A 15197-nucleotide genomic window follows, 5' to 3' on the forward strand; every position below is an offset into this window, starting at 1 on the left:
AGCAAATACGGTTAAACCTCGATATAATGGATTTCAACATATTGAAATTCTCGGCATAACGAAGCATTTAACTTTTTACAACTTATATAGAAAACCGTGTATTTTAGACCTTAATATAATGAAATGTGTTTGCCCGTGGCTTCACTGTAAAAAAAATTGCGGGAAGTTTGCACTAAGTCACGCAAAGCTTGGCACAGCGAAGTACGGGCCCGTCACCGCTCACTGGGCAGCCTGTTTCTATATTTCTCTATATATTTCTCTATAGAGCTGGGCGGTCTTCTTTGTTTCTCTTTAGTTTTTTCTTTCTTTCTCCCTCTCTTTCTTTTTCTCTGTTCTCTCTGCTTTTTCTGTCTTTTTTTTCTCTGTTTATTTCTATTTCTTTCTTTCTCTCTCACTCTCTTTTTCTTTCTATTGCTTTCTCTATCTTTCCTATCTTTGTCTCACTCACTCTATTTCTGGCTGGCTTCCTCTTTCTCTCTATCTTTTTCCTCTCTATTTCTTTGTCTCTCTCTTTGATTGTCTTTCTCTTTCTGCATTTCTTTCTCTCTAGTTCTCTCTCTCTCGTTCTTTACATGCTATGCTTTACTCTCTCCCCTCCTCCTTTCCCTCCTCTTCACCTTCACATCTCTTCTACTAACCCTCACTTCTCTTTCCTATCCCCCACCCCTTGCTATACGATACTGTACAAGGCTATGCTATGTTATGCCAGCGTGCCTGGATAGCCGAGTGGTTAAGACGCTCGTCTTCGGATCGTTGGTACGTGGGTTCGAATCTCACCGCCTCATGAGGAATTTTTTTCGCCAAGATTTTCTCTTTCTTTATATCTTTCTTTCTGTCTGTTTCTTTCTCTCTTTCTTTCTTCGCCCTCCTCCTCAACCTCACATCTCTCCTTCGCTTCGTGTTTCCCCATTGCTATACACTGGGCAAATCAGTGTTTGTGTTCTGGGAGCGAAGCAGAATATGAAGATGAAGGACGGAATATGAAGATGAAGAGCGCATGGCGGTTCATGATGATAATAATTTCGGGTCACGACATTTTATGCCGAGCTAGAACAGCTTCGCTGTTAAAAGTTTTGGTGCTGCCGCTGAGAAAGACCAATGTGATAAATTGAAATTTTTACTGGAGCCAGGGTTTATATGGCTGAGTTGCATGTTGTTTTGTGAATGCTTTTTCAAATCACACATCACGTGACGGAGAGTGGTTGCTGAAGCAGAGCAATGTGTTTTCTGGAAACTGCTTTGGGGGAAAGGGTGCAACTCAATGCTTTCCTTGTCTTCAGGGCAGTGGAGAGGGAGAGCATGCAGGTAATTTATGGCATGGGAGAACCGTGGCATGTGCACCACTCTACACTCTCTATGCTGCATAGTTTTGTATGAATTCTGTGCCTTTATGCCTTGAGTCAGCGCCTGTTACGGCATTTTTGTTATCAAAGCATGTCTGGCAACAGGCATGTTTAGCAGTTGAGTAAATAGCACTAAATGTGATGAATTCTCATCTTCCAAGTGATTGTTCAGGAAATGGATGTTGCCAACGCCACTAGCGTCTTGCATGCAATCTTGATTGACAAGAAAAAGGATGTGCCCGCTTGTTTTGGGATATCACACAGCTCACCTTCCATGATCCCAAACTCCGAAAGAAACTATTCTCGACTCTATGAAGAATATAGGATAAATTCCCAGCGAAAGCAATCGAAACAGGCACCTTTACCACAGATGAAAGATTTTATAGTGAGGGCACTGCTGCAACAAGTTTTAAGAAGCTGACCAATTTTTCTTAGGCCGCTTGCACATACCAGTTGCGCTACTACAAGCTTCGTAAAATTGTATGGATGCTCAGTGCTAAATCTTGCTTAAAAGACTACAGTTGAAGCAGTGCGTTGCGGCAACTGAAATTCACAACGCCATATCGGATTTTGTTCAATTATTTGGACACATGTGCACGTAATGTCGCAAAGCTCAAAACATGGCCACTGTAAATTTAGGTGCCCAGTTCATTACAGAAGGCTCAGATGTAATTCGTCATCATCAGCCACGGCATCAACAAAGTATGCAGCCACGTAGGCGCGCATATTGCCTTGCAGACGCGTAGTCGGCACTTCGCAACTGTAGTTGGAGCAGGGAGCCTAGGAGAGTTCACAGCGAACAATGTCGTGGGCACAGAGGTTCCTTCCCTCACAGCACAATTGAGGTGTCCACTGAGAAATGTCATGGCAAGCGAATGGGAAGGTGATGCAAAAGGTACCTTTAAAGTAGGGGTGTGCAAATAGTGAAATTTTATCTCGAATCGAATTCGAATCGAATAGTGCCGAATAGTAGCCAAAAATTTCGAATATCGAGTCAAATATAAAATACAAAAGATGTTGAAAATTGAAAGAAACAACAAAGAAATTAAATCTGCTCACGTCCTCGAGCACATAACGCGGTTAGTGGCGGCTACCGAATGACTATAAAGTGTCATGCAGAAACCCAAGCTCTTCCACATGACCTGGCTTCAGCCTCTCTCGCCATGATGTTATGGTTTTTACGGCTCATCTGGCTACAGTAATGTTGTGCTTCATCGTCATGCATGCTCCAGGCCCAAAAATCTTCGGGCACCCGTTCACAGCAGCGTTTTAACTGCGCGCCGGAACGATGGGAGTTTCTGAACGAATGGTTCGGTGTGGCATTGGTGACTGCACAGCACGAACAAGTTTTCACAAGCCAAGCCAATCATCGAGGTTTTCACGGGCCAAAGTTGGGACGTTTTACGGCGCTTGCGGCGTACGCGACCGAACATTGCAAGAAGTCCGTGCCTTCATTTCGGAAGCGAAGTTGTGAAGGGCTTGACTGTATTCTCATGTTTTTTTTTACTTGCGGGAATGAGATAATCTTCTTTAAAATAAACATGCGCTCGCTTTTGAACCAGGATATCAGTGAAATTTTTAACAAAATGCCTAATGTAACCACGTTATATTAGCATTAACTTTAGCCACCCCACCCTAACCAAGCTGCTCTATTGGCCTTTCTCACGTTTTAGATATTCGTCCTGTCGAATTATTCGAAACTTCTAATACTAGCTATTCAAAAGCCGAATAGAATTATTCGATAAGGTATTATTCGATTCGAATTCAAAACTCAAATATTTGCACACCCCTACTTTAAAGCTATCGCGTTGCACTCTTAAAGGCAAAGCTTAAGCACCCTCCAAGTTGTTTTGTGCCACCGTATTATTCAAACATTCTTTCAGCACTTCCCGAGCAAAGGAGAGTCCTTTGCCAACAAAACTTTGCATAAAAGACCGAATTTCAATTGAACAAAGTTTCAATATCATGAAGTAAATTGCAGATTTTACCGGCTTTGTTATATTGAGGTATAACTGTATTATGACTGATAAGTATATTTTATTCGGTAGAGTCACTTGAACAGTGATTGTTCCTCAAGTTTCTCTGCTATTTCAGGTTTATATTGTGGTGAAGTCTAAATGCTACTAAACAATTTGCAGCATTGGGAGATAAACAATATGATGGTTTTGTTGTCACCTTTTCCAGCTTCAAAGAGCGGACTTCCAGCAATATCCTGCAGCTTTTCATCGCCTGGAGTTCGGATGTGTGCCATTGTTCAATTATCTGATCATGAACAGCTCAAGAAGCGAGTGGATGAGAGCATCTGCTTGATTCGTCGAGTAGAAAGTGTCGTTGAAGAAGCACTGGAAGCTCTTGCTGATTTTGCGTCTGACTGCACAGAGGTTGGTTCATACTTTCTGCCATTACTCATCAACATGTAAAATGTGCATACTAATTATTAATATGGCAGAAGTTTACTGTTCTACATACAGTGATGTGATAGCTGCGCCAATTGCGCCAAACTGCACCCAGAGGTGAAACCTGCCACATCCTTCTAAGTTTTTCTAAAAATCTTATAATTTGCACCAAGCATGTGCCAAGACGTCCTTGTGGTCTTTCGAAGAAAAGGAAGGCTGAACATGTTTGCAAACCATATTTAAGCTACCACTGTAATTCCAAGTGGTCATTGGAGCATGCTGGCAAGCGCTATGTAGTTGAAGTAGTTGCGAGGTGCAATTCTGCCAAATGATTCAGATTGGCCGATACTGCATAGGTAAAGTTTTCTGCTACTTGACCGTACACAGCGAGATTAGATTATTAAGGACAGTAAAATAGCTTCTAACTTCTACTGACAAAGGTATTCCATTGATTCCATTACAGCGAACAGTGCGTGTCTGTGCTTGAGCAGACAGAAGATTGTAGTATTGGTTGTAATATACGTCCATAAAAGTTCATGCAGGGTGCTTAATTTTAAGCTAAGCTTTAACATTTTTAACACCAGATTAACACCAGATTTTAACAATACCACGCGCTGCAGCCGAATGTGGGATTTTGCTGAGAAAGCATGGTGTCCCAGCATCCCAGTATCTCGGTTCTGTTTCTCGACCGCAACTAGAGTTTGTGTTTGTGAACTTGCCGAAGTTAAATACGAAGCCTCCTGTTACTGCAAGTCTCATGGAGCACAAATTAGATTTCGGGCGCAAAGGACCAATTAATAAACACTAATATGTTAACCGTCCATGAACCGGTATTCTAACAATTCCCTCTATAAGACAGAACATCAGACACTTCAGCACACAGCGACACCCTAGGTTGTTCTGAATATGCGGACATCATCAGAATAGTTCTTCTGGAACAAAATGCGCAGAAATTTTCATAGCTTTCAGTACTCTAACTGAAGCATCAGGGAAAGTCATATGCATTCGCAAGTATGAGGTGGATTCCAGAAAAATGCTAGGTAGCCTGAGGTCACGGCTCTAAAGAAACTTAGGGCTCTCCGCAGCAAAATGATGAGCAGTAACTTAATTTCGGCTTTTGAGGTATTCTAAGTAAAGATGCATGTATTTTTGCATAAATCCATTTATTTAAACATGTAGTATAGCTTAGAGACAAATATTTGCACTTCAAAATGTGTGCTTGGTTAGTGCTCCAAAAAGTTATGCTGCTCCAAAGCGAGGTTTTAGCTGCTCCAGAGACTGCGCCTAAATAGCTCCAATTGATCACATCACTGTACATAGTTTCCTTACAATTTTTTCTTTATAAAGAGAAAAAAAAAAAGTAGTGAAAAAAGAAATTTGTAGGTAAATATTAACATAACAGCCAGGAAAGCCTAATGCACATTTTGCTTGGTTTTACTTTTATGTCAAACAGTGCCTGCTTTAATTTTTCATGAATCATAAATTTTGCCTTTCCAGAAACACAGTCCGATGCTTGCAGTAGAAATCCAGAAGAGTGTGGATGTTTTTTTTAATTGACTCGGTTGCATGTTACTAGCAGTTCATGACTTCAGGCAGTTGCACGCCCTACTAAGTGACGCCCTACTATGATCTACTATGCAATTAGTTTTTATTGTTTGCAAGAATGATATTGGCAGTATTGGCCCTTGGGGCACGTATTGGTGCCGTGACACTCTGAATGAAGGGGAAAGTTAAAAAAATTCATTGGCACTGTACGCGCAGTTTTCATACTTCATGATAAATTAATATACATAGCAAATTCTTAAAGGGGTACTGACACGAAAATTTTCAGTTGTTTTTTTTGCGTCAAATGAAAGGCCAAGCCCTCGAGTGCCAAGAAAAAGTCGTGCTAAGCGCAAGTGCACCCTGAAAATGTAATTACAGTATGTTTTTAAAAGCTAGTTTCGGTTCCTACTGTACCCTGACGTCACAGCACGATATGAGCTTCTCATCATGTGCTCGCACAATATATAGTGACGTTTCCATGGCTGCTCCCCACCGTGCTCGTTGGTGACGCACAAGTGGCCATCTTGGAAGTTTTGGTACCTGACGTCAAGCTAGTGTCGATGTCGGTAGGTGCGCCATGGGAAAATTGATTTTAATATCAAAGTCAAATATCAGCATTTGCTGAGCTTGACACTTGCTCAGAGCCGTGTCTGCACACAGGAGATTTGTTTGGCAGAGTAAACTCGCCTTCGAAAAATGGTGTCAGTACTCCTTTAACCCTTTGAGGGTCGAATTTTTTCGCGAAATCCGGTCCAAAAATGTGTAATTTTTATTCTGAAATAAATTCTTCAGACGATTCTATTTAAGAAAAAAATTGTCTAAAATGTTTTTTTCGTGACCGTAAAGTGACAAAAAATTATTTTTGTTGTTACATACGCATGGTTTATTTGTAGTAAAATCAAGCGAAATCCTAAAAGAAGAAACTTAATAGATTTTACAAATAAAAATTATGCGTTATCCTCGTCTGCCAAACTGAAATCCAATGAATCAGATTCTGATTCGGCACTTAGGGAATAGGCCGCATCGGAAGAATCACTGCTCGACTCACCGGCAGCAGAGCAACCGGCACGCGCTTCCATAGCGTAAGCGAACTGCGTCAGTGAGCGCACGAAAGAAAACTATGGTTGTGCGCCCGTCCGGAAAGGAAAATGAGTGAAAAAGCTACAGTAATCCTTCGTCTTATCGCCAACAGATGTAGTTAGTTTTTCGGAGACCCCAAAACAGGAAGCGCGCAATCACGGCGGCGTCGTTTGTGTAATTTAGTGCCGCACGGAGACAGATGTAATCGCACCCCGGGGAGCAATAAACGAGAGAGTAACAAGCGCTCACCCTTTGAGAGATTAGAAACCAAACAGCCATCAGCTTTGCGGGCACAAGAAGCGAAAACCACCCGAAGGACTAAACCGAAACCAGCCGCACCGCGCGCGCGCGTTCTGATGCGCAATTGAAAGCCGCCGCGCCGCTTTGGAAAGCAAAAAATAAATAAATAAAAAAGACGGAGCGACATCGGCGCATTAAAAAAAATTCCACGTATTCCCAAAGCGTGGCAGCACATTCCAAGCAGAGGAAAGATCGAAGAAAGCGCGTGTTTGAAACCAACCACTCCGCGGGCGCGCTCGGTTGTGCAAGCGATAGTTGGCGCGCGGCGCGCCGTTTTGCGAAGCATAAAAAAAAGCAACAACAGAGAGACATCGGCACATGAAAAAAATTTCACATATTCCCGAACCGTGGCAGCACATTCCAAGCAACAGAAATGATCGAAGAATGCGCGCGCTTGAAACCAACTGCGCCGCGGGCGCACTTAGTAGCGCAAGCGATAGCCGGCGCGGCGCGCCATTTTGCGAAGCATAAAAAAACCAACAACGGAGAGACATCGGCGCATGAAAAAAATTCCACGTATTCCCGAAGCATAGCAGCACATTCCAAGCAACAGAAATGATCGTAAAAGGCACACACTTTAAACCAGCTGCACCACGAACGCGCTCGGACGGGCAAGCGATAGCCGTCGCGCCGTTTTGGGAAGCAAAACAAAAATACAACGGAGAGACATCGGCGCATGAAAAAAATTCCACATATTCCCGAAGTGTGGCAGCACATGCCAAGCAAGAGAAATGATCGAAAAAGGCGTGCGTTTTAAAAATAAACGCTATGCCGTACATGTATGACGAAAACCCTTTGGTACCTGGAAGCTTCTGCCGTACATATACGGCAAAAACCCTGAAAGGGTTAAAGGGCCATGACACGGTCACCCAAAGATTTGTGGTTTTCAGCGAAAACTAGAAGTAGAGGGTCTATTATGCCTATACAGATTTCAAAAGTGGGCCGTAAAAGAATATTTCAGTGCAAAACAAGCCCTAGAAGTCGCCGGCTGTAAACGCCACCCACCGCCGGCGACCGCCATTTTGCGATGGCGCGTGTGACGTCATGTGCAGCACGTAACGGAGCCGTCGTCTTCTACCAAAGTTTCAGCCGCTGCAAATCGTTCAATTTCAGTGCCAAGCTGAAGAAAGCTAAACTATCTCGATATCACGTGCAGCGGACCACGGAACAATATCATTCGCAGCAATGCAGACGCTTGCACTGCTATAGCGGCTTGTTACGTCACGGCTCGTGAGTGCACCAGTGTTGCCTGACTCTCGGGCCGCTCGCGTGTTTATAAAAATATTCGATTATAATTTACGTGCTCTACCAAATGCACTAAAATTTCGCCAGCTTATTTGTGAAAGCACAAGGATTAATCCACATAACACAGATTATGATCGAAAATTAGGTGTCATGGCCCCTTTAACCCTTTCAGACGCCACCTATGAAGAACTGTCTGTAAATGCGTCAAATCGATACCATGTCATTTCAAGGCACTCGATATTGCAACAGAAATAATGTCTTAATACGTTAATTTATGTATGTTATAGTAATCATTCCTAATTACTTTGTAATTAAATACCTATTTATTCTGGAGCCATTCATGCCCTGTTTTTGCATAAATATAGAATGAAATCTCAGGCTAGAAATATAGTGCAAATTCGTTTTCGGTTATGCCCATGCTGAGCAAAGACAAATTATACTTTTGACATGGGTCATGGGAAACAGCACATCACATGACTTGTCGAATATGGTAGTGCCTTCAGCAAAGGGATCATATGCAACAGTACGCTGCAAAATCAAGTTAAAAGAAGACAAAATTATTATGCAGGAGGTTCTGTTCATCCAAAGCTCAATGCATCTTGCTCTTTCTTAGCCCTTAGTCGATACAAATAGCAAATACAAGTGCTGTGCACAATTGTGTACATAGCGTCTCAAAGGGTTAAAGTTCTCACAAAAAACCGTGTACCGTGAAGCCTTGTTAATACGTACGGGCCGAAAATGCAGCATAACTACGCATTAAGCGGAGTACGCATTAACCACCGACTACAAATTTACATCTTAACTTGCGCCATCACTGCCAACAAATAATTAAATACAGTGTCACAGCAGATAGAGCGAACTTGGGCATCTTGGTGTAGCATAGTGAAGCACACAGCGCGAAATTACGACGGGGACACATGAAGGAAACACGCACAGCGCTGACACACAGCCTTCCTGTGTCCCCGTCGTAATTTCACACTGTGTGTTTCACAGCAGATATTGCCTAAAGTACCCACTTTAGGCCTTTTCTTTTGCCATAGTGCACAAAAGATGCTGGCTCTCTTGCATGACCGTCCGATACAGGGACATAGCCAGAAATTTTTTTTGGGGAGGGGTTTCAACCATACTTTATCTTCACGTGTGTTTATGTGTACGTTTGAGTGTGTGCATGTATATACTATACACATGCAAAATTGAAAATTTGGGGGGGGGGGGGGGAGGTTGAACCCTCCCAACCCCACCCCTTGGTGGTGACGTGCTGTGTTGACGCCAAGAAGCATTTCGAAACTATTATACAGGGTCAGGGATACGCAGCGACTGAGAAAGCGACAGCACAGACAGTGTCGGCTTTCCGCGATATGTTTGCACATCTGTAACGCAATCTGCCACTAAGCAAAAACTGACAGTTTCATTGAAACATGATACGGCCGTGTGGAACTGATTGTCCCTGGCTAGTTGCATGCAGCGCGTCACCTACTCAGCTCTCGCTGTCACTGATGGGCTGCTTGCTGTACCGTACATGCGCATTTGCTATGGGAGTGTTTCTCATACCCACTCAGCTCCAGTCTGTGCGCAGATGCGGCAAGTGGATAGTCAAGCTATTGTGAGAACGACGAGCTTCCTGCAAGCGATGCACACCCCGCATCTCCGCGATGCTCTAGCAGTCCTGGCAGCAGATGTGCAGGATGGTTACAAGAGCGCTACGCTCGCTGTGCTGTACGCGTGCGTTTGGCGTGATAGTGTCAATGTAGCGAGGTTTCTTGGCGCCTGTGACCCGCAATGCTCAGCTCAGGTACAGCGAGCTGCTTTCGTTTCTCCAAAGCAGCGCACACCTGAACGCGGTCCCGCACAATGTGGCAGCAGTGATCGGCGGCCCAGCACGCTCGGGCTGTCACCTATTAAAAGCACGCAGTAGGCTTTAACTAGTGCCACGCCACACGCGTGCCAGAGCAGATAACTGACGGTACTTATTGTGATAGGGTTGTCGGCGATCGCAATGGCGCATTCATCGGTGGCCTCCATCTTGCCTTCGTTCTTTCCCGATGCTTACCCGCAAAGGCATCGCTGCAAACATGCGGAAGTCGGAATCGTTAATCAACTGATCTCTGCACTTCTAGAAACGATGGAAGACCTTTTGCGACACATTGTTGCATCAGCAAGTTCAGTGGTGCGGTGAACTTTTATGGCACAGAAAGTTACTGTAATACACAGGGTATGCACTAACCAGTTGGCGTAGGACGGCTTAAGCGATCAGTGAATGCATTAGGCTCAACGAGACTTGGTTGGGGATTCGTCACAACTACGTTCTAACCATTAGTATGATTAAAGCGGGCATGTATTAATGAGGTTTGACTATGTGAAAATTAATATTAAATGCACGGTTGGTAGATATTTAAAGGTAGTCCATGGTGACTGACACTTAAAGGGCTCATCAGCCACTTTTCTAAGTAATCTTCAAGTGACCTCTGTATCGGAGTTTATTGCCTCATGAATCGATTGCTGCAAAAGTTTATTGAATCCGTCAAGAACGAGCGGAGTTACAGGGGTTTGTCACATGCTTTAAGCATTTTCTCTCTTTTCTCGTTTCAACGAATGCCCTGGAAGCTACACAGGGAGCAATGGCATGGGGGAATGAAGTTTTGTCAGTGCGCATGATGAAAAGCGATTGCTCTCTCCCGTCGTGATTCCTGTGCACGAGTGTGGCTCACTGTGTAATGTTAGTAGACTATGGAATGTCACACCAGCACATAGTGGCACCCAGTGGCAAGAAGTGCAAATGATCCAAACACCGCATTTTACGCTACATTTATGCCAGCTATTGGCATGCTATCTGCTGTTCGACGTCAAACAGCAGGTGCTGGCAGCTCCAAAGACAGCACAGACCTCTCTATGAAAATAATAATAATAATAATTTATTTCTGTCTCAAAATACATTGACAAGGTAGCTGCAGAAAAAGCTAAGCAAAAAGAGAACTTCGCGTTCCGCTTCTAAACTATCTTTGCCGTGCATGACTGAAATTCAGAACATTGTCTGCTATCCGCAGGATGTGTTTTCTCACCAAGTTCGACGGTTTGTTCATGACCCCTTTAACATTTTTATATCACCATGTCTCCATGTGACAATATTTAGTCTGTAAGAAAACTTGGTACATGTTTGCTATTACTGTAGTATGAACAGCCTAAGTATCGCTCTCCCATTTCAGTTAATTGCCGAGTTACTACATTTTTCATTTTACATGTGCAGAATATGGACCAGTTGCATAATACACCGGAAATGTGGTTCTTCTTAAAATATTCAGGTGCATGCTACACTTTGTGACATGTCTGCAAATTAAATTGTTTTTGCGAGGTGATGTGCAATTCACGTTTTTTGTTTCCTATACTATATATGGATGAGTGACGTATATACAGAAAGCAACATAATAAATTCATAAATGAATTTAAGAAAAAAAGTAGCATGTCATAGTGTAAAGTATTCTTTATGGAGTATAACAAAGTAGGTTGAAAATAACTGAAGTAGCTACCAAGATATCAGCTCCATGATCAAGACCTAGGTTATAAAATAATGTTTTGAGAAAACGGCAATAAAGAGAATGGTACCTTACGTGTGCACAGAACTTCAAAATTTCCATCTTGAGCCGATGTGACCAAAGGAATAGATGCTAGATCTGAAGGTCTTGCCTTCGTTTTCTGGTAACTTAGAAATCACCAGGTCTGTAGTTTTTAGCGTAGATTTTTTGGCAGTGCTGTCTTTCCATTGTGGCCCTATTTTTTTAACACTTGTGGATGTTATCTGGCATTTTTTTCTGCTGCCTGCGGAAGGGGGAAGCAGGGGAACAGAGCCAAGCTTTTTGTTTCTTGACACAACTGAAATTTAGCACTCGAGCACTATCTCACATGTTCTATGGTCCTTGTGTTGCCTAAGAATTTCGCATTTGACAAATTCCAGCGCGCAGCTGCACAATGCAACATGAATTGCCAGGTTGCTGCCTTTTCCAGTGTCCAGAGACCTCTCATGTTCCCAGAGGCGCTGGTTCAGGCAACTATCAGCTTAACTGACAAGGAACTTTGTTATCTCAACAGCATGAGGTTGTTGCTGTGTGTCACACGTGCATGATCTGGTGTCCCTTAACACTAATCTATCACGAGGCGTCGCAATGAAGGAATTTTATGATTTTTTTCAGAAGTTTTGTGTATGTATATATTCTTCAAAATAAAATCTTGTTGTTAGTCTGTGCCTACGTTTGTGTATTCTTGTCCCGTCACCTAGCGCTTCTCCATTTTAAACTGTGGTACAAGAAACTTCTATAATAATGAACCAGTATCAAAAATTATTTTGGCAAAACACTCACTAGTGCCCCACAACTTTCTGTGGATAACCAAAATTTGCAATGGGGCCTGGTAAGGGGCCCTCCAAGCGAATTCATTTCAGTTAATTTGTGATATTCTACTTGAATACCATGCAAAGCAACATATGATGTGGTGCCTGATATTGTTCACATTCTTTCCCCTTCGCAATTTTTCGTCATTTGGCTTTGCAATAACACGCAATCATCTGTTTCACACAAAGAACTGTTAATGTCTGCATCATGTTTTGCAGTAGAGCAAACATGCGTGTGCTTGGCAATGTGCATCTACTAGACTTTAAAAGTGTGCTTCTATTTTGTAACACAAGTGTAGATGCCACGTACATACATTTAGAATGTGGGCTTTTATATGCTCTGCTTAACTTGCATCCTCCCACCCATGCAACTACACATTAATCTGTGGAATTGGCCCAGTATTCATTTTACTACTACCTTTGGGTTTAGCCAATTTTACTATAACACGAATCAACCTAGCTTACTATTACCTTACCTCTTGGACTTGCCAACCTTGCAGAGTGGGGGAAAAAAAAGCTTCACATATGACAATTATGCACTTCAGGGTGGATATTCATTGCAGTGGGAATACTTTGGAATGGAGGGAGTTACTGCCATTTCTCTTGGGCCAGTGGTTGACTATGTTGTTGTCTATAACTTTCGGTTTGACCTGTGATTAAGATGGCTAAAATGACATGTGGTTGTTTCTTTAGTAGCTACATTGTTTGGTTAGTTTTATATTTTACTTGTTGCAGCCTCCAGAATGCAAAAGCCTACTTGAGGATGCTGAAAAGGGATGCCAAACAATCAAAGGGTGCCTCACTGATAGCTTCAGACTGATTTGCAGCTTCACCATTGCACCGGCACCAGAACCAAGGGATGAAGCTGCCTTTGAGGTAACTTGTGCATTCTTATATAAAGCATGCTAGACGCTTGTTTGAAATGTCCCAACATCATGCTAGTGTTTTGTTCTCTGTGCTTGTTCAATGTAATGAAACTGTTAGTTTAAAGAACTACATTTTTTGTTGTTGGGAAACTTGATTTCTGTATACCACTTCCATAAAGGTCCAATTTTGTTGCCTCCTTATCGCTTTTCCTTTCTCATACTACCAGCTGTTGTGGCTCAACAGCCATGGCACTCTATTGCTGAGCCCTGTAAGAGGAAGATTTCTTCTTCTAATGTGACTGGAAAAATGGGACTGCGAGTATCAGCTTAAAGGAGAAAGTGAAGGGAAAAGGGCGTAATTTTGGGTGCCTTGGTCACTGTCAAATTATTAACTGTATTGTAGGGCTATCTTATCACACATAATACAAATACAAACGAAAGAAAGGGGATTTTAAGGGCTCGTTTTTCTTTGGACAAGAAAGCCAAGGAAAGTATAGGGGATGTTATTTGTAGTAATTGTGATGTAAAACCCCCTTCTTTCGTTCATTCATACCGAGGGTCTTGTACTGGCAGACACGCAAGCCTTCAGGTAGTATATGCGAAGGATTATTGGTCAGCTGCCAGCTCGTAAAAAGTTCACATGCTTCGTTATGCCAGCAGGCAGAAAAAAGAGCGTTCCACACTCGCTGTCATGGCTACTAGCGGTGCTGACTAACACTCCTAGGTTTAAATGCACATATATATCCCATAAAGTGGACGGGAGGATGACCGCCTCCATAGCTCAGTGGTAGAGCATTGGACGCGTTATTGAAAGGTCCTAGGTTCAGTCCCTGCCGGCGGCAAGTTATCTTTTCGTCCGCTTTACTTTCTTCACATTTACATCATATTACTACAGATAACATCCCTTATACTTTCCTCGGCTTTCTTGTCTGTTAGTTCTAATTAATGTTGTGTCAGTACAAACACGAGCATTCTGTCTCAATGGCTGCGACTTCCTTCAACTTTTAACGCAGTAGCGTTAAATAGCTCGTTTTGTAGGAAGTCCGGTGCCGGCGTCAGTGTCGTTGGTTATGAGCCAAAAATCAGCGTTGTCCGTGAGTGAAAATTGTGATGGATGCAAATAATAAAAATCATGGATCCAAGCTGAAATCGAGCCCAGGCCTTCGTGGCACAAGCCATGCCAGTGCTTGAAGCTCTTTTGTAGGCTTTTGCCAATAGTAAATTTTAGGTTCGAAGTGAATTCGAAGCCATAGGTTGGCAAAAAAGTTGGAGCTCACTCACACTCACTCAACAAATATATTCTGCTTTGAGGGCTCACTCGGACTCACACTCACCAAAATTTTCCTCAACCAGACTCACTCGGACTCAAACTCACCAACATATTACTAAGCCAGACTCAATCAGACTCAGACTCATGGCTTGACTTGAGTCTGAGTGAGCCTGAGTGAATTGACTCATGAGTCCGTGAGCGTAAAACTAGCTTTTCTTTCGACTTTGGTGTCAATGCTTTTTAATGCCAATATCTCACATAATGTGCTCTACGATAAGTCTTTTGATCTTATACCTTCAAATACAAGTTATCAGTGGTTGCAATGCAGTAAGCTCATTTTTATTAAATACCTGACTCACACGAGATATTTTTATCAAGAACTTCCCGTGAATGAGTTTGCAGGGGGAGGACATGGCACCCCTCCAAATTCACATCTCTGACCAATATATATTGAGGTGGGGCATGAACGCGAGTGTGTTGAGATGTGTGTGAATAGACTTGCGTATAAACTTAAGCCGTTATAAGGCTGATAGTAATTCTGAAGATGAGTAGATAGGACCATAGGTCCATTTCGGAACAGCGCAAAAGACAGGCACAGAAGAAGACTTAACAACACGAGCGCTGACTTAGCAACACGACCATAGGTCAGCAATAAAAGATGGAACTGACTCAGACTCACTCACGAAATATATTTTGCCCTTAGGGCTCACTCGGACTCAGACTCGCCAATATTTTCCTTAGCCGGACTCACTCGGACTCAAACTCACCAAA

At 42.8% G+C, this 15197-nt stretch overlaps 1 protein-coding gene across 1 annotated transcript in view; it reads left to right on the forward strand.

The window, feature by feature from the left end:
• Positions 1-15197, forward strand: part of LOC119401993 (uncharacterized) — a 160456-nt gene that overhangs the window by 126203 nt on the left and 19056 nt on the right. The window contains exons 23-24 of the mRNA XM_049417623.1: positions 3528-3724; positions 13026-13166. Coding sequence (XP_049273580.1) covers positions 3528-3724; positions 13026-13166 — 338 coding nt within the window. The remainder of the gene's footprint in view (positions 1-3527; positions 3725-13025; positions 13167-15197) is intronic.

This window comes from Rhipicephalus sanguineus, chromosome 1, assembly GCF_013339695.2.
Source record: "Rhipicephalus sanguineus isolate Rsan-2018 chromosome 1, BIME_Rsan_1.4, whole genome shotgun sequence".
NCBI classification, from domain to species: Eukaryota; Metazoa; Arthropoda; class Arachnida; order Ixodida; family Ixodidae; genus Rhipicephalus; species Rhipicephalus sanguineus.